Source organism: Myxine glutinosa, chromosome 2 (genome assembly GCF_964187855.1).
Source record: "Myxine glutinosa chromosome 2, kmMyxGlut1.1, whole genome shotgun sequence".
Lineage (NCBI taxonomy): Eukaryota > Metazoa > Chordata > Myxini > Myxiniformes > Myxinidae > Myxine > Myxine glutinosa.
This window is the reverse complement of record NC_136262.1, coordinates 71,386,116-71,412,964: the sequence shown is the minus strand read 5'-3', so window position 1 is coordinate 71,412,964 and position 26,849 is coordinate 71,386,116. Positions and strand designations below refer to the sequence as shown.

General features: G+C 52.0%; 1 protein-coding gene across 4 annotated transcripts in view; it reads left to right on the top strand.

Moving 5' to 3' along the window:
• SMAD4 (SMAD family member 4) overlaps positions 1 to 26,849 on the top strand; it is a 187,842-nt gene that overhangs the window by 85,842 nt on the left and 75,151 nt on the right. For all 4 annotated transcript variants that reach the window (XM_068108004.2, XM_068108006.2, XM_068108003.2 and 1 more), the window contains 3 exons: positions 944 to 1,186; positions 1,509 to 1,646; positions 15,705 to 15,797. In XM_068108004.2, coding sequence (XP_067964105.2) covers positions 944 to 1,186; positions 1,509 to 1,646; positions 15,705 to 15,797 — 474 coding nt within the window. The remainder of the gene's footprint in view (positions 1 to 943; positions 1,187 to 1,508; positions 1,647 to 15,704; positions 15,798 to 26,849) is intronic.

Below are 26,849 nucleotides of genomic sequence, written 5' to 3'. Positions count from 1 at the left end.
TTCCCTTTAACATATTCAACCAAAACTTGGTGCATGGCTTTCATATAAGTTACAGAACAAGTTCGAGTTCCAGGGCGTTTCATCAATTTTTCACAGGGTTATGCCCTTTTTGGAGTTATAAAATATCACATTGGTAGGGGAACATGTATTGCAAAGCAACTCTCGTACTTGCTAAAAAAAAAAATTGCACCTTTTTTATGTTGTCAACATTTTTTCATCATCTCTAGCGGAGAGCTGAGGTTTTACTGGATGTTCCATGATGAATGTGACACTAAAATGTGAACTGTCTGGGCTTCCTCAGTCCCTATCCATGCATCGGTGTAACAAGCATTCAGGATTTGGCACTGCATATCTTGCCCGAAATTGACATCTTGCTTGTATGCCAACCTCATAAGATGGTCACACCAACAGTGATGCTCGTTATTGTGCAGCAGAATTCCACCCTAACAAGTGGCTGGCTTGTTCTGTTGCTTGCGGATGAATCCTTTTCTTTTGTTAGATTATTGATACAATTTGGTTAATTACCGGGACCCATAAATAGAGAGATGTGGTTACAAAAGGAGAAGGGAAGCAACATCAATTGATTTGAGAACACCTTAATTGTATGCCTTATCCCTTAATTGCATTCTTGTCCGGCAATATAAAACGTTAATGTCGGTGTCACCTTAACCAATGTATATAGTGTTCTGTTCTTTCTGCAAATGGATTTTGCATTAATGTGGCAATTAATAACATCCGTGTTTCAATTGTGCTATTCATGGTTTGGAAGTTGGTGCTCTCTGTTGCTCTTGTTAATCAGACGTTTTAATTTGTCTTTGGGCTCTCCTTGATTATTTATTTTGCATCCTACGTACAGCAGCAGTGTGCTTGTTAGTGCAACCTTCTGGATGCATGCGAGAATGGTGATCTAGAAAGACTGGATAATTATGATGTAACCCCACAGGGCCGCCAAGCCGTCTGGTGAAGGAGGAATTCATGCATGACTGTATTCCGGTGGAGGGACCTTCAAGCATGCAGCTCATCCAGCATCCACCGCCTACCCTTGCCTCAACCCCCTCGAGGGACGAGTTTGGAGCTCCGGCTATCTTGCCTCCATCCACTCCACAGCCCCCACCAGCGCAGTCCACTGAGCCATCTGTATCCACAGGCGGTGTGGCTTTCTCATCGCTTCCTGGTCCACCCTCAGGTTGGCTCCATGTGGAGGCAGTGCTGATATTTCCTTAATTACTAATTTTGACTGTTGAGAATGATACTATGCTGAAGGTAGTTTGCTGTCCCATTTCTCAATGAAATGTTTATGTAGTGCACAGCTGGACGGCATAGTCTTTTTGTTAATTCCAAAGCTTGTTTTATTTCTAGCCATGTGTAATTGTGAGCTGCACTACTAAGTTTCCTCTTATCAGTTGTGGCATTCATTCACTTCCCTTTTTTAGTGTTGCCAATAAGCAGATTATTGCCACAATTTCCTGTGCCCTCCTTGTTCCGAATGTTTCTCTACTTTATTGTAGGAGGCCAGAACAGCAACATTCTGCCAATGAGCCAGGGAGAACATGTGCTGCCTGTACAATCGAGCCAGCAATCGAGTGGTCAACAGAATGGTTTCCCAACCCTAACGCCACCCTTTCACAATACCATGGCCCCTCTTGGTCAGTACACTTCCCTTTCTGCGTCACTCTTACATCTTTGGGACTTGGTGTTCAATTAATTGGTCTTGCTGGCATTTATTTATATGACGTACAAAATTGATGTTCCCACTGTTTTATTACATTTCGAATATTTAAACACAAGAGACCTTTCTTCATTCATTGCTGAAAGTAAGACTGCCAGTGCATTTGCTCTACTCCACTACCAGGGCAGCATGATTTCTATTCTGAAGATGTAAAATATAAATTTCCCCTTTTTGTATAACCTGTGAACTGCTCTACTCTTCTAATTACCTGCTTTTCTTCACCACCCTCTTTCTTTTGATGTCTTTCCTCTTTCATAATTTCAAAGCATCCCCTTCATGTTTGATACCCACCCCATTTTACTGGTGGACACTCCTACCCCTTTTACTGGTGGACACTCCTTCCCCTTTTACTGGTGGACAGCCCTCCCCCTTTTGCTGGCAGACACTCCTCCCCCTATTACTGGTGGACACTCCAACCCATTTAATGGTGGACACTCCAACCCATTTAATGGTGGACACTCCAACCCATTTAATGGTGGACACTCCAACCCATTTAACGGTGGACACTCCTCCCCCTTTTACTGGCGGACACTTCCACCCCTTTTCCTGGCAGACAACCCTACCCTCTCTCATGGTGGACTGCCCCCCCCCCCTTTTACTGGCGGACACCCCTCCTCCTTTTCCTGGTGGGCCCTCCTACCCCTTTTACTGGCCGACACTCTTACCCCTTTTATTGGTGGACAACCCGAATCTTTTTGCTGATGAACAGCCCTACCCCATTTACTGGTGGATACTACTACCCCTTTTACTGGCAGACAATCCTTCCCCTTTTACTGGCGGACACACCTCCCCCTTTTACTGGCAGACACTCCTCCCCCTATTACTGGCAGACACTCAAACCCATTTTAATGGTGGACACTCCTCCCCCTTTTACTGGTGGAGACTCCTTCCACTTTTTACTGGCGGACACCCCGACCACCTTTTATAAGCAGACACTCCTATCCTTTTTACTGGTGGACACCTCCACCCCTTTTACTGGCGGGCACCCTCCCCCCATTTTACTGGTTGACAGCCCTCCCCCTTTTACTGGCAGACACTCCTCCCCCTATTACTGGCAGACACTCAAACCCATTTTAATGGTGGACACTCCTCCCCCTTTTACTGGCGGTAACCCCACCCCCTTTTACTGGCGGATACCCCTCCACCTTTTCCTGGCAGACACCCCTCCCCCTTTTCCTGGTGGACACCCCTCCACCTTTTACTGGCAGACACCCTTACCCCTTTTATTGGCAGACAACCCTACTCTTTTTGCTGATGAACAGCCCTACCCCATTTACTGGTAGACAATCCGACCCATTTTACTGGTGCACACTCCTATCCCTTTTACAGGTGGAGACCCCCACAACTTTTTACTGGTGGACACCCCTACCACCTTTTATAAGCGGACACTCGTACGCTTTTTTTTTTTTTACTGGCAAACACCCCTATCCTTTTTACTGGTTGACACCCCACCTCCTTTTACTGGTGGACACCCCTCCTCTATTACTGGTGGACACCCCTCCTCTACTACTGGTGGACACCCCTTCCCCTTTTACTGGTGGACACACCTCCCCCTTTTTCTGGTGGACACCCCTCCCTTTTACTGGCGGACACACCTCCCCCTTTTACTGGTGGACACCCCTCCCCTATCACTTGTGGACACCCCTTCCCCTTTTACTGGTGGATACACCTCCCCCTTTTACTGGTGGACACCCTTCTCCCTTTTACATCCCTCCATGTATGATGATACATCTATAATGATGACATTATTCATGGATGCATAAAATTGTTTTACGATATAGTAATGCATATACAGTCACATGAAAAAGTAAGTACACCCCATGTAAAGTTTTGACTTGTTCAACATATTTCAACATACAGCTATTTGATCTTCATTTCAACAATATTGATAGATAAAGGTGATATAATATAACAAATATCATGAAACATTTACATTTTGTAGTCTACCCTTGACTACAAGTAGTTTACCCTACATTTTGTAATCCGGGTGTTGGGCTAGCGGTTAGGGTGCCGGCTTAGGATCCTAGGATCCTGGGTTCGAATCCCGGTTGATCGCTGAATTAACGCCAGGGGGGTTGACTCAGCCTGTCATCCTTCCGAGGTCGGCAAATTGAGTACCAGTTCACTGGTAATTCCCTGTTTGTCGTTAAAGGCGGCAAAAAGGGTTGGCGTCAGGAAGGGCATCCGGCCATAAAACATTGCTTCAAAAAGGGGACCGAAAAAACAACAACAACCACGGTTCCCAAAAAAGGCCAACCCCCGCTTTGCGGGGAAAAATGGCCTCTAAAGGTGGTTATATTTACATTTTGTAGTCCATTGTATAATTTAAATAAACATAAATGCAAATTTCGCATGTGGAAAAAGTAAGTACACCCTTGGCTCTAATAGGTGGTATTGCCCCCTTTGGCAGAAACAACCTCAAGTAGGTGTTTCTTATAACTGTCTACCAGTCTCTGACATCGACTGGGAGAAATTTTTGCCCACTCCTCCAAGCAGAATTATTTCAGCTGTGCGATGTTTGAGGGATTTATTGCATGCACAGCTCGTTTCAAATCCCCCACAACATCTCGATTGGATTTAGATCAGGGCTTTGACTTGGCCATTCCAGAACCCTCCATTTCTTTCTTTTCAGCCATTCCTTGGTGGATTTACTGGTATGTTTAGGGTCATTGTCATGTTGTAAGGTCCACCTTCGGTTGAGCTTCAACTTTCCGACAGATGGCCTCACATTATCCTCAAGCACCCTCTGGTACAATGAAGAATTCATAGTGGATTCTATGATGGTGAGCTGCCCGGGCCCTGATGCAGCAAAGCTGCCCCAAACCATAATATTTCCACCACCATGCTTTACAATTGGTATCAGGTTCTTGTGGTCAAATGCTGTGTTTGGTTTTCGCCAAACATGTCTTCTGGTATTGTGGCCAAAGAGCTCGACCTTTGACTCATCTGTCCAGAGCACATTGTTCCAGAAGTGCTGGTCTTTGCCTAGGTGTTCAAAGGCAAACTTTAGTCTTGCCCTGATGTTCTTTCTGGACAGCAAAGGTTTACTCCTGGCACACCTCCCATGTAGATCAAATTTGTGCAGCCTCTTTCTAATGGTAGACTCGTGCACTTTGACATCAACAGTGGCAAGAGCTACCTGTAGGTCCCGTGATGACATTCTGGCGGTTCTTAAAGACTTCTTTCAGCATCTTGCGGTCTGCTTTCGGGCTGAACTTGCTGGGGCGGCCTGGCCTGAACAAGTTGGCAGTTGTTTGGAATCTTCTCCACTTGTAGATGATCTTCCGGACAGTCGAATGATTGACTTCAAATTGTTTGGAGATCTTTTTAGATCCCTTCCCAGACTCGTAGGCATCTATAACCTTCTTTCTGAAGGCCTCAGAGAGCTCTTTTGATCTAGGCATGGTGACGCCGCACACTTTAACAACAAAGAGCAAACCAAATGAAATGTCTGAGGTTTAAATAAGACAGGTTCCTCCAAGATCCTCTCTAACGATGTTCTAATCATTTGCACCTGAGCTGGTGCACCTGATTCTAATTTTAGGTATTTGAAGTAGTGATAAATGTAGGGGTGTACTTACTTTTTCCACATGCGAAACTTGCATTTATGTTTATTTAAATTATACAATGGACTCCAAAATGTAAATGTTTCATGATATTTGTTATACTATATCACCTTTATCTATCAATATTGTTGAAATGAAGATCAAATAGCTGTTTGTTGAAATATGTTGAAAAAGTCAAAACTTTACATGGGGTGTACTTACTTTTTCACATGACTGTATCTTGCTGTAAGCACAAGTTGACAATTACAAAGTGTCCACAAGCGATTATGAATGAATCAAAGGTAACATGCTATCTGTGGTGCTCAGTTATGAAACAGCCAGCTGTCTTTCTGATTCGATTTGTGCTTCACTCCAGTACATTGTTGATGTTTTTCCCCATACTGTGACACTTGGGACAAGCTACAGTTAATGGGAGTATTTGAAGTGGTTCCATGCTTTGCCACAATAATCTGTTTTTCGGGAATTTGCTGTTCAATACATGCTCAGTAGACAGACAGGACATGAGCATACTGTTTCATGCAAATGGGCACCAACTGCACTTTGCTTTAATAGTAGCTGCCATCTCGTTTGCATTTACTCGAGGTCACCAACATATTTTAATGAAATAACTGTGTGTGGGGTCCTTTTTACTTGATTTGTTTTGGATTATTGCTTCCTTTCGAGTTCAGTCAATAAAAAAACAAACAAAAAAAAACCACCTTTAGAGGCCATTTTTCCCCGCAAGCAGGGGTTGGCCTTTTTCGGGGACCGTGGTTGTTGTTGTTTTTTGGTCCTCTTTTTGAAGCAATGTTTTACGGCCGGATGCCCTTCCTGCCGCCAACCCTTTTTGTCGCCTTTTTACGACAAACAGGGAATTACCAGTGAACTGGTACTCAATTTGCCGACCTCGGAAGGATGACAGGCTGAGTCAACCCTCCTGGCGTTAATTCAGTGATCGACCGGGATTCGAACCCAGGATCCTACGATCCTAAGCTGGCACCCTAGCCGCTAGCCCAACATCAGTCAATAGTTGGTGCATAATCATCTTTCATGAAAAGCATTTGTGATTGGACTTCAAAATGGCAAATGTGACACTGACTATCAACAGCAAGATTCAGACAGACTGGGCTCTCATCTCTACTGTCTCTGACATCAACTCATCCTGGGAATTCTTTCAAAGTAAATTGCTCTCTCTCATGCACAGATTTGTCCCATCTCATCTTCAGTTGTCATACCCTCCCTTCCGTCCATGGTACACTGAATCTTGTGGTGAGGCAGTTGCCCTGAAACAACTTGCCTTTGCCTATTGGAAGGCTAATCCAACTGAAGGCAATCTCCGTTCCTTTCACAAAGCTCGGAACAAGTGTGTGTCTACCCTCAGGAGAACCAGGAAACAATATCTCTCTACTCTCAAGACTGAACTCTCAAACCTCTCTCCCTCCAAATCCTGGTGGGGTCTGGTCAAGTCTGTTTCTGGTGTTTGTTTCCCCTCCATCCCCTCCCTTACCTCAAATGGCTACACAGCTGACACCGCACGTGAAAAAGCCGAATGCCTAAACTCTATGTTTGCCTCAAAATCTTGTGTCCCAAACCCATCTCTCTCTGTACCCACCTTAACCAGTCGAACTCAGCTGCTCCTGTACTCTGTGTCCTTCTCTCCTGATAAGGTGGAGAAGTTTTTGTCAAACCTCGACTCTGATTCTGCAACTGGACCAGACGGCATCAGCCCCATGAATCCTACAATCCTGCTCTTCCGCTCTTTTTCACCCTCTCTGTTCTCTTCACCCTCTCTTTTGCTCGAGGTCATCTGCCAGCATCTTGGAAATCAGCCAACATCACCGCCTTACACAAAAAAGGTGCAAAAACAGATCCTTGCATCGACAGACCAATCAGCCTGCTCCCAATAATCAGCAAAGTCATGGAATCCATCATTGCTTCCGATATTAAATTATACCTCTTCTCCAATGGCTTGATCTCTGATTATCAATTTGGATTCAGACCAGGCCACTCTACTCTGGATATGCTGCTTCTGCTGTTTCAACAACTAGGGCATGCCCGTACTATATCTATATCTAAAATTATATCCCCCCCCCTCTATTTACATGAAATGGTTTGGTCCAAAGCGAACGGCTTGCGAGTACGGTGACAATCCCCCCCCTCTATTTACATGAAATGGTTTGGTCCAAAGCGAACGGCTTGCGGAGTTTGGTAAAGAAATCGCCATAGCGTGCACAAACGCGCAGGAAAGCGAAAGAATCGCAAATTAGTTTTAATTAGTTTTAAAACATAGTTTAACGCCAACATAGTTTGCCAACGTGAAATAAATGAATACGCTCTCAAATGTGCCGTCCGAGGCAGAGTCTGTTCGGCACGTTCGGCACACATGATAGCTCGCTGCTCTCTGATTGGTTGAATCGTTTTTTGGACATAGCTCGGTAACTACTTGTCCGATTAATATGAAACGTTGAAAAGGCACATCCTCGGGTCCCCAGCAATATACCTGGCAAGTTTCAAGTATATCGGACCCGTGGTTGTCGAGAAACAGCGGTCACAGACAAACATACATACATACATACATACATACATACATACATACATACATACATACATACACACAGAGATTACTGGAATTATAGATAGATGGATGGAGGCCCTCAATGCCAAACAGGAAATTAGAGCTGTCTCCCATGACATATCACGTGCCTTCGATACGGATCTTGCACCGCGCTCTGCTCACCAAACTCTCCTCTTATGATATCAATGGAAACATCCACACATGTCTTGTGGACTTCCTCTTCTGTCGTAGTCATCGTGTGGCTCTAAATGGAATTCTCTCATCTCCTCTTCATGTCCAGGCTGGAGTTCCTCAAGGCAGTGTTCTGGGCCCTGTGCTTTTTCTGGTCTTCATCAATGATCTTTCTAACTCTCTGGAAAATCCTCTCTATCTCTTTGCTGATGACTCCACCCTGCCGCTCTTTATCTCAACCCTCAGATCAGCAGGCAGCAGCACCTTGTCACTTCATCAGCTAATTTTGATAAAATCTGACAACCTCCCCCCTCCCCCCCCTTCTAGATCAGACACGTTTTAAAATATTATGTAACACCTGAAAACATCCTCCCCTCACAATCTTCCAATCAACGCTTTGTGAATGCAGTACTGTCCTTAACTGTTTGACATGTATTTATTTTGTTTGCCAGTGCACTTTTCAGCATAATTATATTGTTCAAAATTCCAGTGTGCTCAATATATCTGTTATATTAACGCATTACTAACGTGATACATAAAAATACATGATACATAAAACCCCAACGAAATACATAAGAAACTTACTAATTTTTATTTGACATATGATTGGATTTTTGGGGTTCCTTATCGTAATACTCGACCCAAACACATTAAATGGAAATCTGACGCAACATACCCGAACAGTGTCGCTCAAGCTTTTGGGTCTCACTATCTGCCATGATCTTTCTTGGGAAAACCACATTTCCAAGCTGGCCTCCAAAGCCAGTCGCCGACTGGGCATCCTCCGTCGTGCGAAGTCCTTCCTTGGCACACCTGAGCTCCTCACCACATACAAGGCTTTCATCCGCAGCTCAATGGAATACTGTTCCCCCATCTGGGCCGGTGCTCCTGCCTCACACCTAGCTCGGCTTCACGCTGTTGAAACCAAAGCTTTCAGAATCATTGGAATCTCCTGCGATGAAGCTAACTCCGAGGGCCTTTCACTCACTCACCACAGGCAGGTTGGTGGTCTTTCTGTCTTCTACCGACTCCTCTCTGGCCTTGCTCCCCCAGCTCTCTCTGTGCTCTGAATGAATGAATGAATGAATGATCGTTTTAAGGCCATTTTGTGCTCTCTGTGCATCTCTCTGTGCTCTGTCCACCCAATATTCCTTCAGGTCGCAAAAGATCTGCCAACAACCCTCTTATGGTTAAACTGCCAAAATCTAGGCTCTCTGCTCACCTTCACTCTTTCATTCCCCTTTTCTCCCACCTCTGGAACAAACTCCCCCACTCCCATCAATCCCACTCCTCCCTCCAGGTCTTTAAAACAGCTGTTCACCACCATCTCTTATCTTCCCCCATCCAAAACCTTGATCTTTTCTACCCCCGCTAATTCACCCCAGATACACTTTTTTGAAATTCCAACTTCTTTCCTGGAAGTCCTTGCAGTGTTCATGTGTTTTATACCTCTCCCACCTCCCCCCAAGCCCTCCCCCTCCCACATTTCTCCCGATGTCCCTGCTCTCAAATGTTGTGTTTGTGTCCTTCCCCCTCTCTCCCCATCTTGTCTACCGCTCCCCTTATTTTTGTGTTTTATGTGTCGGTTTGACTTTTTGTGTGATTAATGGTAGCTCTTTCACGAGCCTCGATCTTGCATACCAAAAAAAAAAGAAGAAAAAAAAAAAAGAAGAAGTGTATACTCAGCAGAGGCCTACAGGCCTGATGTTTTAGGCTCACCAGAAAACCAAGATGCCGGCCATATTATTTTGTATGGGTGCCATGGTGGTTGGAGTCATGTGAAAAATGTGAATGGGGTCCGGCAGCTGTCCGACCAATGGGTGCACTTTTCAAAAATCGACTCCCACCAATAACCACAACAACAGCAGCAATAGCGACAAAAACAACAACAACAACCATGCAGAGCTCTTGTTGACCTGTGACACGTCCAGGTAAAAACAGCTTTTCTTGCAGAATATGAATGCAGTCTCCCAAGTTGTTGCAGTTTCCTAAGTGAAATCGTTTGCTATTTGTTGTTATCAAAGAATCCCATCAGACTGGTTTATGCTGAACACTAAAAATATAGACTAACAGCCCTCCTGACTGTAATTAAGAACAAATTGTGACCAAATCTTGTCTTCCTTACCATTCTACTTTCAAATACGACATGGCTGTGCAGATCATCATTTGCTGGGGGCACAGCTGTTCCGTTGATGCTGTAGGTCAGAGCAGGAATTTGTAATTTGTCTATGGTGCCGGCGATAGCTCACCTACTCTTCTCAAAGGACACCGTGGGATCTTTACTGTCCACCAACTAATGGCAGCAAATGGTGCTATGCGAAACACCAGGATGACGGTTTATAGCTGGATCGAGATTCAATTCCAGGCTCGACAGCTCATAAGTAAATGTCTTAGACTATCCTGCCAGCCCTGAGATTCCAGTATGAAGGAGGCTGATGAATTGACAAGGTGCTCTCTTTCTGCTTGAACAACCCTTGTCTGTCATCCTTGTAATCCCAAACCTTTGTAAATTGTAATGCAGATTATGTTACAGATTTAATATTTAATCACGTTATTTATCTACATTCCTCACGGTGTGTACCCCGGTTTAGAATAGGTACACTAAAGCGCGGCGTTACGCGCGCTGCTTGTGAGCAAGGAGGAAGCGGACAAGCGGTAACATATAAACGTCTTTATTGTAAGACTACACTGTAACACTGTACTGTCCCGGGCTGGGCGCCCAGTGTATATCATGAGGCCACGCCTACCCCTGGTGCGTGGCCACCGCCCACTTGGTGCGCGGAATGATGTCACCACGCCAGTGGGCTTTTGTGTCCGCCACACGCGCCCCCCCAGAATTCCCGCGCACCTGGAGGGCCAGTTTGCGGGGCAGACGAATGACCCGGCCGAAGCGCCCCCTGGCGATCGGCGGCGTCCGGGGTGCAGGGATGCCAGGTGGGATGCCCCTGGCTGCCCCTGGGATGGGTGCAGGACCGGGGGGCGGCGTGGCGGCGGGGCTGGGCGGTGCCGGGGGTCCGCCCGCAGGAGGGCGGCCCCGACGTGGGGGTCGGGCCACTGGCGGTGGATGGTCCACATCGAGGTGGGCCGGCTTGAGGCGGTCTACCGAAACGCGGTCAGGAGTACCGCCGATGTCCAGGGTGAAGTGCTTCGCCCCGGTCTCCAGCACGCGGAAAGGCCCGTCGTACGGGGGCCGCAGTGGTGTCCGATGGGCATCGTGGCGGACGAAGACGTACTCCGCCGTGCGAAGCTCCGGGGCGACGTGCGTCGGTGGGTGCCCGTGGCATGCCGTTGGCACCGGGGCGAACCTCTGGGCGGTCTCTTGTAGAGCGGAGCGCTGCTGTGCCGCGGACCATGGTGCTGTGGAGTCGGGGAGGAACTCGCCCGGCACCCGCAGCGGTTGCCCGAAGACCAATTCCGCCGCGGATGCGCGCAGGTCCTCCTTGGGCGCCGTCCGGAGGCCCAGCAGGACCCAGGGGAGCCTGTCGACCCAGCCGCCGTCGCGGAGGGTGGCCCGGAGCGCGGCCTTCAATGAGCGGTGAAATCGCTCACACAGGCCGTTAGCCTGGGGATGGTAGGCCGTGGTTCGGTGCAGCCGGACCCCGAGCCCCTGCGCAACCGCCCCCCAGAGCTCCGAGGTGAACTGGGGGCCGCGGTCGGATGAGATGTCTGAGGGGGCGCCGAACCGGGCGACCCAGGTGGCGATGAAAGCCTGCGCGACATCGGCCGCCGTTGTCGACGCCAAGGGCACGGCCTCCGGCCACCGGGTGGTGCGGTCCACCATGGTGAGGACGTAGGTGAAACCCCGCGAGGGGGGCAGAGGTCCCACCAGGTCCACGTGGACGTGGTCAAACCGGCGTTCCGGCACCGTGAACGGGGCCAACGGGGCCTGGGTGTGCCGGTGCACCTTGGCGCGCTGGCACGCGAGGCACGTCCTGGCCCAGCCGCGGACGGCCTTCCGGAGGCCATGCCAGACGAACTTGTCGGCGATCAGCCTTTGGGAGGCCCTCGCGCCCGGGTGGGACAGGCCGTGGATGGCGTCAAACACCTGGCGCTGCCAGCCCGCGGGCACGATGGGGCGAGGACGCCCGAGGGAGACGTCGCACAAGAGGGCCGCGCCCGCGCCGTCAAACGGCACCTCGGTGATGCGGAGGCCCGTGACGGCGGTCCGCAAGGCCTGGACGTCGGGGTCAGCGGCCTGGTCCGCTGCCATCCGGGCATAGTCGATGCCGAGGTGGACTGCGTGGGCGACGGCCCGGGAAAGGCAATCCGCCACCGGGTTGTCCTTCCCCGCGACGTGCTGGATGTCCGTCGTGTACTCGGACACGGCCGAGAGGTGACGCTGCTGCCGGGCCGACCACGGCTCGGTGACTTTGCCCATCGCAAAGATCAGCGGCTTGTGGTCGACGAAGGCAGTGAACGCCCGGCCCTCGAGCAGATGGCGGAAGTGCCTGACCGCCAAGTGAAGTCCGAGCAACTCGCGGTCGAAGGTACTGTAACGGCGTTCGGGCGGGCGAAGCTGCCGGCTAAAGAACGCCAGCGGTTGCCAAGCTCCACGCACCCATTGCTCATGCACTGCGCCCACCGCGTAGTCCGAGGCATCGGTGGTGAGGGCGATCGGTGCATCGGGCGCCGGGTGCGCGAGCATGGTGGCGTTAGCCAAGGCGAGCTTCGCGCCCGTGAACGCCGTGTCCATCTGCTCGGTCCAGGTAACGTCGCCTTTGCCCGGCTTACCTCGGAGAGCTTCGTGCAGGGGGCGCAGGAGCTGGGCGATACGGGGCAGGAACCGATGGTAAAAGTTCACCATGCCCAGGAACTCCTGCAGCCCTCTGATCGTGCGGGGGCGCGGAAACCCCTTCACCGCCTCCACCTTGGCCGGTAGGGGGACGGCTCCGTGCCTGGTGACACGGTGCCCCAGAAAATCGATTGTGGCGGCGCCGAACCGGCACTTTGCGGGGTTCACAATCAGGCCATGCTGGCCCAGGCGTTCGAAGAGCGTGCGGAGGTGGCGTAGGTGCTCTTCGCGGGACGCGCTGGCGACGAGGATATCGTCCAGGTAAACGTAGACAAAATCCAAGTCGCGCAGGACGCTGTCCATCAGTCGCTGGAACGCCTGAGCCGCATTCTTCAGACCGAAGGGCATGCGCAAGAACTCGAAGAGTCCGAATGGCGTGATGACCGCCATCTTCGGGACGTCCTCCGGCCTGACGGGGACCTGATGGTAGCCGCGTATGAGGTCCACCTTCGAGAAGAAGGACCTGCCCGCCAAACGGGCGGAAAAGTCCTGAATGTGGGGGACGGGGTAGCGGTCGGGAGTCGTGGCGTCATTGAGACCGTGATAGTCCCCGCACGGTCGCCATCCCCCGCCGGGCTTCGGCACGATGTGCAGCGGCGACGCCCAAGCGCTCTCTGAGCGCCGAACGATGCCGAGTCGCTCCAGGGTAGCGAACTCCGCTTTTGCCACCGCCAGCTTCGTCGGCTCGAGGCGGCGTGCCCGGGCGTAGACCGGTGGCCCGACGGTGGGGATGTGATGGGCCACCCCGTGCTTGACGGCCCCCGCCGAGAAGGTGGGCCGCGTGAGGGCCGGGAAGCCGGCGAGGAGGCGGGTGAATGCGTCCGCTGCCGGAAGCGTACAGACCAACGTGGCCGGAACCGAATCGTTCGGCAAGCCGCTTGGCAAGCCGCTCGTTGAGCTGGGCAACGCACAAGCGAGCGAGCTGAACGTCTCGGCCTGGACAAGCCGTCTGCGCTTGACGTCGACCAGGAGCCCATTAGCGCACAGGAAGTCCGCGCCAAGCAGTGCCATGGGCACGTCGGCGGTGACGAACGTCCATCGGAAAACCTGCCCTCCAAACCGCAGAGAGAGGCAGCGTTTTCCGTACGTACGGATGGGCGTCCCGTTCGCGGCAAGCAGCGCGGGGCCCCCACCCGCGGCGTGCTTGTCTGACGTGCCGGCGGGAATGACACTCACCTGCGCTCCCATGTCGCACAGGTAACGGCGCCTGGAGAAGGTGTCCGTTATGAACAGCAGGCTGTTCGAATGGCCGGCGCTCATCGCCACTATTGAGCGCCGGCCCGGGCATTTCCCGACCCGTTGAAGGAGCACGGCGGATGACACCGCCGAGCTTCGTGGCCGAACTTGGCGTGGAACCAGCACCAGGTGGTGGAGCTGGAGGAGCGCGGCTGGCTCCGCCAGGCCGGTGGAGTTGGCGGGTTTCCCCGCGGTGGCGGTTTTCGCCGCGGCGGTGGGCGGGGCGTGGCGGCGTTCACGAGGTGCATATCAGCATGCTGCTGAACATCAGCGTGCTGTAGAAGCTGATGCTGTGGAACATGCTGCTGAACATCAGCGTCGAGGGCCGTGACGGCCACGCCGACGCTCGCCCGCATGTCCGAAGCGGCGAAGTACCTGTCCGCCTCGGCCGCCAATGCTCGGGGTTCCGTTAGCTCGGTCCCGGCCAACGCGAGGCGGACCTGCGCTGGAAGTTGGCGCCGGAAAAGCGCCCGGAATAGCGAACCGGGGGCTTCGTCGCCCAACAGTGACAGCATATGGTCCATTCGGACCGACGGGCGCGTCTCACCGAGCTCGGGGAGATCCAGGAGGCGGTCGGCCCGTGCGTCGTCCGTAAGGCCGAACGTGGCTAGGAGTAGCCGCTTGAGTGCCTCGTACTTGTGGCCGTTCGGTGGGTGGCGAAGGACGGACACAACTCGAGCGGCCGTGCCGGGCCCGAGGGAGGCGACGACGTGGCAATAGCGCGTGTCATCGCCGGTGAGGCGCCAAAGCTGAAATTGGGCTTCGGCCTGGACGAACCAGACTTCGGCCTGAGCCTCCCAAAATTCCGGAAGTTTGACGAAGTCGGCCATGGCGATGGCGTCGCGTGTGGAAGGATCGCTCCAGCAGATCCAACGTCGAGGGTCACCAGTAAAGCGCGGCGTTACGCGCGCTGCTTGTGAGCAAGGAGGAAGCGGACAAGCGGTAACATATAAACGTCTTTATTGTAAGACTACACTGTAACACTGTACTGTCCCGGGCTGGGCGCCCGGTGTATATCATGAGGCCACGCCTACCCCTGGTGCGTGGCCACCGCCCACTTGGTGCGCGGAATGATGTCACCACGCCAGTGGGCTTTTGTGTCCGCCACAACACCGTATCCCTGCGCATCGTAAGAGGCGACCAAGGGTTTGTGTCAGGAAGGGCATCCGGCCATAAAAACATTGCCTCAAACAGGGAACCATGATTGTCATGGGGCCCGCAAGGCTAACCCCCACTCTAGCGGGGAAAATGGCCTTAAAACGATCATTCATTCATTCATTCATTCATTTATCTACATTCCACACTGATGTGAAACTTTAGGGCCATCTGTGCTATCACATGCGCAAAAAATGGTGGAATTATTGACTACTCCCATCCATCTCATTTGAACCTTAGCTTTCCTTCGCTTACCCACCGTCCTTCCTGCCTCCTGCCCCTTCTTCTGCTCTTCCTTTTTTAAACAATTTCTTTCCTGCAACAATTCCACTCCCTCTATCACCCCCTGCACCCTCCACCTGTCCTTGCAGTTAGAAAATCTAGACGGATTCAAACATGTTTGTGAAAGTACTTGACTGAGTAGAAGCGATCACACTGTTTTTCATGATTGTCAGCATGACTAACGAGCACTCATCCTCCCTCCCTCTCCTCTGCAAACAGGAGGTACGACGTGGGGAAGCAGCACAGCAAACCTGAGTCACCCTGCTAGTGGAGCACTACATCACCCTCCACTGCATCACCCCAGTCATTACTGTGAGTGTAAGCACGTGGATGGGAAGGAAGCTCTTTTTGTAATGTTCTTGGAATTCCGGTGGCCAAATTTGTCTGCGTTCATATTTTGATTTCACTGGACAGTACCATACCGTGATTTTATTTGCTTCCAAGCATTTGTGACAAGTATGCCATTCTTATGAGCTCAAGTGGCTGCTATGGCGATTATTTGAGTTTGTTTGGCCAAACAATGTGCAATGTTAATGTTAGCTTGTCAAGGCTGGGATTAAATTTGATCCACCTTGGTGAAGATTTGCTTTTCATTTCATGTATGTCTTTTGATAAATTTGATTTTGGTTTATTTTATTTTCAAATAACTTAATCCCTGGTGTTGGGCTAGCGGCTAGGGTGCCGGCTTAGGATCCAAGGATCCTGGGTTCGAATCCCGGTCGATCGCTGAATTAACGCCAGGGGGGTTGACTCAGCCTGTCATCCTTCCGAGGTCGGCAAATTGAGTACCAGCTTGCTGGGATGAATGATCACGGTGTGTACCCCGGTTTAGAATAGGTACACCGTATCCCTGCGCATCGTAAGAGGCGACTCAGGGTTGGCGCCAGGAAGGGCATCCGGCCGTAAAACATTGCCTCAAACAGGGAACCATGATTGTCATGGGGCCCGCAAGGCTAACCCCCGCTCTAGCGGGGAAAATGGCCTCAAAACGATCATTCATTCATTCATTCATTTATTTTCAAATAACTTGGAATTGATTTATAACTTGTTATGCCTCTGCAGCCAAAGGTCTGAGGCATTACGTTGTCAGATTGTCTGTCTGCTGCACGTGCGTATGTCTGTCTGTCTGTTTATTTATTTATTTATTTATTTTGCCACGATACATTTTGTACCACTGAAGGGATTTCAACCAAACTTGGCATAAGTATATTTTGATTATGATGTACCATACTCTGCAGAGCGTTGGTGCTCCCGAAGCAGTTTCTTGGCAAGGGTCATACTTTATGTATTTCGTTTGCAATTGCCTTCCCAGCGTTTTGTTTTGCTCTATCCATTTAAATACTGAGCATCAAGCAAGGAAGCAGCACGTACCATTTTATTCTACACGCAAAATTTAATGTGGGGTTAAGCAATTGGTTCACTCTGTCTGTCCACAGTCTATGATCGAGGAACCATTTATTTTCAATCAAATTATATATTTTGAATTGTGTAGAACATAAATCCGACCACAGTCATGCAGTTTAGCAGTACTTTGGCTGTGAATTTTGCAAATTGTACAGAATCTTGTCCCGAGTGCACATGCACACAGAAGAGTGTGATAATTGTTTTACTGTCTGCCTGTCTTGCAATCAAACAAGACTGAAAATTACTCCAAACTAGAAACTTACCGTTTTTAGGGACCTCATAACGGACACAAATAACAAATTTACCGTGTTGAATAGGGTGGTGTAAGACGCTGCATCAATGGCGGTAAACTTCTGAAAAAGTTTGTTTTTTCCACAGCCATTAAAACTTTTATTTTATTTCCAATATAATTCTACATTTCAAAACTTTTGAACACCTTGTTTGCACTTCCAAAAACCTCCAGTTTACCAGTACTTGGGCAAAATATTACAGTGTAGCGGTTACCGTTGGATGCACACAATCGCCTTGCACCGGCCAGAACACGGCCAGACGCGCCTCTCCCGGGCATGCCCGGACTCACTGTTCCCGGGCACGCCCGAACCTCCCGGGCACGCCCGGTCTCGTCTTTCCCGGGCATGCCCGCTCTCGCCTTTCCAGGGCTCGCCCAGAGCGTCCGGGCATGCCCGCTATCGCCTTTTTAGGGCTCGCCCAGAGCGTCCGGGCATGCCCGCTATCGCCTTTCCAGGGCTCGCCCAGAGCGTCCGGGCATGCCCGCTATCGCCTTTCCAGGGCTCGCCCAGAGCGCCCGGGCACGCCCAGCCTCGACTTGCCAGGCCGCAGCCAAACACGCCCGGGCAGGTCCAGACTCGCCTTTCCAAGGCTCGCCCTTGACACCCGGGCATGCCCGGTATAGCTTTTGCCGGGCAAACTTCCCGACATAAATGTGTATATATATTGCTGCCCGATAAACGGGCTTGTCAGAATACCTGAGCTGTTTTGTTTCAATGAAGCAACTCGGACGAATTCCGTCTTTGGTCGCGTCAATTCTTTCGACTCGCGTTGGAGCGCAGTTCCTTCATTGGTGACCTACCGACATGGATACGGCAGTGACGCTTAAACTGCCTACCTTCTGGGAGGCTCACGCAGCTGTTTGGTTCGCTCAGGCGGACTCTCAGTTCGCCCTGCGAGGCATCACCGCGGATGACACCCGCTTCCACCATGTTGTGGCGGCGCTCGGTTCCGCCACCGCGGCCCGCGCCTTGAGCCTCCTCGAGCACCCGCCGGCTGCTGACAAATACGACGCGCTGAAGACACTCCTCCTCGACGCTTTCGCCCTCTCACCGGCAGCACGCGCACAGCGCCTGCTCGCTCTGCCCGAGCTCGGCGACACGCGCCCGTCAGAGCGCATGGACTATATGCTCTCGTTGCTCGGTGAGCACTCTCCGGATTTTCTGTTCCGCGAGCTGTTCCTTCGCCAGCTGCCTCACCCGGTATGCCTCGCCCTGGCTGGCACGTTGATCACGGATTCCCGCGCCCTCGCCAGGGAAGCCGATAAGATCTCCTCGGCGGGCCAGCACATCGGCGTGGTTACCTGGAGCCCGCCGCCGTCCGAGGCGACGCCCACGACGCCCGAGCACCCTGCGCGGTTGGAGGCCGAACTGCCGGTGCAACTGGCGGCCGCCAGGCCGCACCACCCGCTTCCGACACGACGGCCGGGGCCTCCACCTGACCGGGCGTGGTGTTATTACCACGCCAGGTTCGGACACAAGGCTCGGACGTGCCGGCCCCCGTGCACTTTCGGCAGGTCGGGAAACGGCCGGGCCGGCGTTCATTCCCAGCCATGAGCGCCGGCCACTCGGGCAACTTGCTGTTTATTCGGGACAAAGCGTCTGGGCGGCGTTTCCTGTGTGACACCGGCGCCCAACTGAGCGTCATACCCGCCTCCGAGCAGGACAGGCGGGACGCCGTTTGCGGCCCCTCTTTGGTCGCTGCTAATGGCTCGGCCATACGCACTTTCGGCCCACGCGTCGTCACCCTCTGCTTCGGCAGCCAGCGTTTTCAATGGACTTTTGTGACCGCCTGTGTCCCCATGGCTTTGCTGGGCGCCGACTTCCTCTGCGCGCACGGGCTGCTGGTCGACGTCAAACGTCGTCGCCTTGTCAACGCCGAGACCTTCAGCTCCCTGGCGTGCACGATGAGCAGCTCCGCGCCGACCGAACTGGCGTGCGCCCTCCCGGCAGCGAACGAGTTCGCTCGCCTGCTCGCGGAATTCCCGGCCCTCACGCGGCCGACGTTTTCGGCCGTCGCGGTGCGGCACGGGATCGAGCACCACATACCCACTACGGGCCCGCCGGTCTACGCCAGGGCCCGCCGCCTCGACCCGGCCAAGCTCGCCGTGGCGAAGGCCGAGTTCGACGCGTTGGAGCACCTCGGCATCGTGCGGCGCTCCGATAGCGCGTGGGCCTCGCCACTGCACATCGTGCCAAAGCCGGGGGGTGGATGGCGCCCGTGTGGCGACTACCGCCGTCTCAACGACGCTACCACCCCCGACAGGTACCCGATCCCGCATATTCAGGACTTTTCCGCCCGTTTGGCGGGACGGGTCATCTTTTCGAAAATTGACCTGATACGGGGCTACCACCAGGTACCTGTCCGGGCGGCCGACGTCCCGAAGACGGCCGTCATCACGCCGTTCGGCCTGTTCGAATTTTTGCGGATGCCTTTTGGCCTCAAGAACGCGGCCCAGGCGTTCCAGCGCTTGATGGACGGCGTGCTGCGCGACCTGCCGTTTCTTTTCGTCTATCTGGACGATATCCTCGTCGCCAGCACGTCCCGCGCCGAGCACCTCCTCCATCTCCGAACACTGTTCGGTCGCCTCAGCGAGCACGGCTTAATTGTCAACCCGGTCAAATGCCACTTCGGCGCGACGACCGTTGACTTTTTGGGCCACCGCATCACCAAGACCGGGGCCGTGCCGCTGCCGACCAAGGTCGAGGCCATCACCACGTTCCCGCGTCCCCGTCCCATCAAGGCCCTCCAAGAGTTCCTCGGCATGGTGAATTTTTATCACCGATTCGTGCCCCGCGCTGCTCAGCTCATGCGGCCCCTTTACGAGGCCCTCCGGGGCAAGCCGGCCAAGCATGACATTGTTTGGTCCGCGGCCATGGACGCGGCCTTTGCCAGCGCCAAACGGGCCCTCGCCGACGCAACGCTGCTGGCTCACCCGGTGCTCAACGCGCCCATCGCCCTCACTACGGACGCCTCCAACTACGCGGTGGGCGCCGTCCATGAGCAATGGGTGGACGGGGTTTGGCAGCCACTCGCTTTTTTCAGCCGGCAACTCCGGCCGAACGAGTTAAACTACAGCACGTTCGACCGCGAGCTGCTCGGGCTATTCCTGGCCGTTCGCCATTTCCGACACCTCCTGGAGGGCCGCCCGTTCACGGCTTTCGTCGACCACAAGCCGTTGGTCTACGCAATGGCTAAGGTCACGGAGCCGTGGTCGGCCCGCCAGCAGCGCCACCTCTCCGCCGTGTCGGAGTTCACCACGGACATCCGGCACGTCGCCGGCAAAGACAACGCCGTGGCCGACTGTCTTTCTCGGGCCAGCGCGAGCGCGGTCCACCTCGGCGTGGACTTCGCGCTCATGGCGGCCGACCAGACCACCGACGCCTCGGTGCAGGCACTCCGTGCGGCGGACACGGGCCTCCGCCTGGCCGACATTCCCTTCGCGGGCACCGTCCTGCTCTGCGGCGTCTCCCAGGGCCAGCCTCGCCCCATCGTGCCCGTTTCCTGGCAGCGCCGCATCTTCGCCTCCATCCACGGCCTTTCTCACCCTGGCCGGAAAGCTTCTCAGAAGCTGGTGTCGGCGCGTTTCGTCTGGCACGGCCTTCGACGAAACATCCGCGACTGGGCCAACGCCTGCACGGCCTGCCAGCGGGTCAAGGTCCACCGCCACACCCAGGCCCCGCTGGCACCTTTCGCCGTGCCTGAACGGCATTTCGACCACGTCCACGTGGACTTGGTGGGTCCCCTGCCCCCCTCGCGGGGGTTCACCAACCTGCTCACCATGGTGGACAGGACCACCAGGTGGCCGGAGGCTGCGCCCCTCGCCTCCACCACCACCGCCGACGTGGCGCAGGCGTTCATCGCCACCTGGCTTCGGCGCACCAGCGGACATCTCGTCCGACCGCGGCCCACAGTTCACGTCTGAGCTTTGGGGCGCGGTCGCCCGTTCGTTGGGGGTCACGCTGCACCGCACCACGGCCTACCACCCCCAAGCCAACGGGTTGTGCGAGTGGTTTCACCGCTCCATGAAGGCCGCACTCATGGCCGGCCTTCAGGACGACGGTTGGGCCGACCGGCTGCCGTGGGTCCTTTTTGGCCTTCGCACGGCCCCCAAGGAAGACCTCCAGGCGTCCGCCGCCGAGCTCGTCTACGGCCAGCCGCTCCGCGTCCTGGGCGAATTCGTGCCCGACGCTACCAGTCCCTGGTCCGCCGCTCGCCAGCGCTCGGACCTCCAGGAGGCCGCCCGACGATTTGCCCCCGTGCCGACGTCCCGCCACGGTGGCCCCCAGTCCTACGTCCCCCCGGCGCTTCGCACAGCGGAGTATGTCTTTGTGCGTCATGACGCGCACCGGGGGCCACTCCGGCCGCCGTACGACGGGCCCTTCCGGGTCCTGCGACGGGGCGACAAGTCTTTCATCGTCGACTTCGGCCGGACCGGATTTCTGTGGACCGCCTCAAACCGGCGCACATGGACGTCGACCGACCACCACGGTTGGCCCTTCCTCCGCGGCGAGGCCGCCCCCCGTCCACAGTTCCCCCCGCTCGACCACCCACCACCACGTCGGACCCCTCCCCACGACCCTCCAAGGGTCGCTTCGGCCGGGTCATCCGGACCCCCCTTAAATTGACCCTGCCGGTGCAGGTCGATTCTGGAGGGGCGTGTGTAGCGGTTACCGCTGGATGCACACAATCGCCTTGCACCGGCCAGAACACGGCCAGACGCGCCTCTCCCGGGCATGCCCGGGCTCACTGTTCCCGGGCACGCCCGAACCTCCCGGGCACGCCCGGTCTCGTCTTTCCCGGGCATGCCCGCTCTCGCCTTTCCAGGGCTCGCCCAGAGCGTCCGGGCATGCCCGCTATCGCCTTTTCAGGGCTCGCCCAGAGCATCCGGGCATGCCCGCTATCGCCTTTCCAGGGCTCGCCCAGAGCATCCGGGCATGCCCGCTATCGCCTTTCCAGGGCTCGCCCAGAGCGCCCGGGCACGCCCAGCCTCGACTTGCCAGGCCGCAGCCAAACACGCCCGGGCAGGTCCAGACTCGCCTTTCCAAGACTCGCCCTTGACACCCGGGCATGCCCGGTATAGCTTTTGCCGGGCAAACTTCCCGACATAAATGTGTATATATATTGCTGCCCGATAAACGGGCTTGTCAGAATACCTGAGCTGTTTTGTTTCAATAAAGCAACTCGGACGAATTCCGTCTTTGGTCGCGTCAATTCTTTCGACTCGCGTTGGAGCGCAGTTCCTTCAACAGCATTCTACGCCATCGCGACCAATCAAATAAATTGCCGCTCACGCTCTCATCGTTGAAGAATAGCAATATTCAGACAAAATTGCGGCTTGCACGAAGTGTAGATTTTGCTCGGAAATGCAAAGCAAGAGTTTAAAACACCCTTCCCATGTCCTTTTTCTCAAGACTGCATCAGTATGGTGTTCTTTGAACTCTCCGTCTTTGGTCTGACAGCCAGGGTTTGAGCCACCACCCTCCCAGACACAGAGCGGATATTCTAACCATTATGCCACTGATTCTGGTTGGCTCAAGTATGAATGAATGAATGAATGATCGTTTTTAAGGCCATTTTCCCCGCTAGAGCGGGCGTTAGCCTTGCGGGCCCCATGACAATCATGGTTCCCTGTTTGAGGCAATGTTTTTATGGCCGGATGCCCTTCCTGATGCCAACCCTTAGTCGCCTCTTACGATGCGCAGGGATACAGTGTACCTATTCTAAACCGGGGTACACACCGGGAGGTTGGCTCAAGTATAGACTGTAATAAAAGGATGAACTGCTTACATGAAAGGGCGTCTGACCTTTAATTGAAAATCATTTTGGTAATGCAACAACTTGTGAACCACTGAAGGTATTTCAACTAAACCTGCTACGAGCATGGATGCACTTACAATTACTTTGGCAGCTTAAAAATTTCATTGAATAAGAAATATATTAATTGTGAATGAGAGTCTTAAAACAACATTTTGGTGATGAAATGAAAATTAACTTCAGACACAGATTCATTGAGGGTGAAGATTGCAATTGGGGTAAAAGCTGTCATGCAAGCGATTACAGTTGGTCTTGATGGACTGATAACGTTTACCCGAACGGAGAAGTTCAAAAATGTCATGCGCTGGGCAGAACTAATCTCGAATGATAGCTTTCGCTCTTTTCGCTAATTGACTGGAGTACAGGCTCTCTATGGAAGGCAGTTCACACCCAATAATTACCCTATGTGCGTACGTATGGCTTACGTGCATATGTGTGGTGTACGTGTGTACTTGCGTGTCTACATTTTAAAAACTCATTTTCTCTGCAACTGTTGGTCCGATTGGTACGTAATTTTACCATAGGAGCGCCTCCACCTGAAGAATTTTTTTTATTCATAATTATTAGAGAGATTCATAATTACATGCTACGCACGGGTGGGAGGCCAGAAGCAAACAGGCAATGCAGATACGGCGAATGCAAAAGCATGAAACCAATAAATTCCACATTCCTGTAGCACCTTCAGTCGCACGTCAGACATGGACAGTAAGTTTCCTGGGAGAACCACATTTCAAATCTGGCCTCCAAAGCCAGTCGCCGACTGGGCATCCTCCGTCGTGCGAAGTCCTTCCTTGGCACACCTGAGCTCCTCACCACATACAAGGCTTTCATCCGCAGCTCAATGGAATACTGCTCTCCCCTCTGGGCTGGTGCTCCTGCCTCACACCTAGCTCGTCTTCACGCTGTTGAAACCAAAGCATTCAGAATCATTGGAATCTTCCGCGATGAAGCTGACTCCAAGGGCCTCTTGCTCACTCACCGCAGGCAGGTTGGTGGTCTTTCCGTCTTCTACCGACTCCTCTCTGGCCTTGCCCCCCCCCCCCCCCCAGCTCTCTCTGGGCTCTGTCCCGCAAATATTCCTACAGGTCGCACAAGATCTGCCTGCAACCCTCTTATGGTTAAACTGCCAAAATCAAGACTCTCTGCTCACCTTCACTCCTTCATTCCTCTTTTCTCCCACCTCTGGAACAAACTCCCTCACTCTCTTCAATCCCACTCCACCCTCCAGGTCTTTAAAACAGCTGTTCACCATCTCTTATCTTCCCCCATCCAAAACCTTGATCCTTTCTATCCCCACTAATCTCACCCCAATTCCACTTTTTTGAAATACCAACTTCTGTCCTGGAAGTCCTTGGTGTCCTTGTGTTTTATACTTCTCCCCCCCCCCCCCCCCTTCCCACACCACCTCCCCCCAAGCCCTCTCCCTCCTACACATTCCCGATGTCCCTGCTCTCAATCAAATGTTGTGTTTATGTGCATCCCCTTCTCTCCCCATCTTATCTACCGCTCCCCTTTTTATATACTTTGTTTGTTTGTCTGTTTGATTTGTTTGTGTGATAAATGTCAGCTCTTTCACGAGCCTCGATTCAGTGTACAAAAAAAAAAAAAAGTTCGTGAAGGACTTCCATGAAAAACGTACCCATTCGCAAACAAACGGGTGCGTTCACGTGTAGAAACATCGATCGTGGGACCGTGGCGAATCTGCATATGGCGATGGCAAAATATCAGAAATTGAGGGTTTTTTAAATTTTAAACGATTCATATAAACACCCGTTGAATCATATCACACGTAAATCATCAAAATCTAAACAGTATCTTTAGAATTTCAATAAAAGCCACATCACTGTTCATATCGGTAAATATTATTCCGTGTTTCAAATCGTGATCGATACACTATGATCGTGGTGATCGTGAATCGTGATCGATAATCGTGTTCACAATCGCTTTGTCTTATGTACTCCCGATACGTGTAACTGTACCAAATCAACAGTGAAAAGGATTTTGAGCTGATAGCTGTTACGGCCTTGGCAAGATCGATGGAGACAGCGATCTGTTAGCGATCGATGGAGACATGTTGCTTTCCCGGGTGCAGCCGTTTGTGCGTCATCACAATGAGAAAAATGGACGTTATGCGAACGCGAATGTTATGCGGGAGTCCAAACCTGAGAATGCTGGAGACTAAAGCTGAAATTGGGAAAACTAAATAGCCTATTTTACCTCTGGGGATCCCAGGATTATCCACCAAAAATTTCTTTGCGATCGGTTCAGCAGTTTTTACTGTCCCTTCAAACAAACAGACGGATGGACATTTGGTGAATTATAGTAAGATGGTGTCATCGGTCACGTGGTACGGACACCATATTGGAAAAACGTTACACCTCTAATCTGAAACAGCTCAATGGAGAAAAATTGAAACAAGGCAAATTGTCAAGTACTTCCCATGGGGAATAAGATATGTTAATGATGATGTCATCGGTGCCTTCATTATGACATCATAATTAGACAAGTAAGTACAACACTTGATCCGATCAGTATGAAAAATACATTTTCTCTGCAACTGTTAGTCTGATGGATTCGAAATTTTCACTGTAGGAGCACTTCCTCCTGTATAATTTTTAACAATTATGACGTCATTGGTCACATGGTACAGGCGCCATCTTTGAAAACACAAAAAACGTTGCACCTCTATATCTCCAAAACCACTCCATGGAAAAACATTGAAACGTGACTCATTGTAACGAACTTCATATGGGGAATAAGTGTTGCTAACGATGACATCATTGGTGCCTTAATTATGACGTCACAATTCGACAGGGACAACACTTAGTCTAATCAGTTTGAAATTTATTGAGCGTGACCTATGCAACAATTATATTAGGGAATATAAATTTATGATGTCATCGTTCACGTGGTCTGGCAGCCATATTGGATCTATTTTAAAAACGTTCAAAAACAGAAGAGTTTGCTCGCACCAAGTTGACTGCGCAGGGCAAGTATTCTATGAATACCATCTAGTTTTTTTTTCTCACTACTAGATTACTGGTCTGCCTCAATATACGTATATTGTTCATTCCCAGGTCTAATGTGATGTGTACATCTTGGTGAGTCTCTAAATGTTATTTTTCTCAGAATACAGTCGGACTCTGACATTTACGTTCCTTTACGTTGGATACGTTCCTGGCAAATGCGCAAATGTCGAAACCACAAATTTGGGGAGCATTGTTTCAATGGGAAAAGGGGGGATAGGTCCTGGCAGTTCTTGATTTGAGGAAAATTCATAAATGTCAAAGAAAATCCACAAATGTTGTGGCATTTATTTCAATGGGGAAAATGGGAATAGGTGGTTCCTGATTCACAAAAAAGGCCGTGAATGTATAAGCAAGACATGCTCACGGCTCGTTGAAGATATGTTTTTTGCGTAGTCCAGCTGCTTTGGGTGTAGCTGGTGGAAGATATGTTTGAGAACTGTTTTATGCTCGCTGCTCATGGAAAAAAAAATTTCTGCCCATGAAAAACCGCAAATACGCAAGACACAGGGCAGTGAATGTAGAAACAGATTGCAATTTATCAACCGCTAATACACGGAACCCACGAATATGCGGAACCCGCGAATGTTGGGACTGCGAATGTTCGGGTCCGGCTGTATTTGTTTTGCTTCCAGAAAGAATTAAAATAATAGAAACTCGTACTAAAAATGTGACTATGGCAGAAAGCTTTGAACAGTTTATAGACGTACAAATTCTTGTTAAATTTATAGTAATGAAGAAGAAACATGCATATGCAATGCCCCAATTAATTTTTGTAATTCTTCCTAAAAAATATTAGATGCTGCACCTGCACATTCAGTTTCACAAA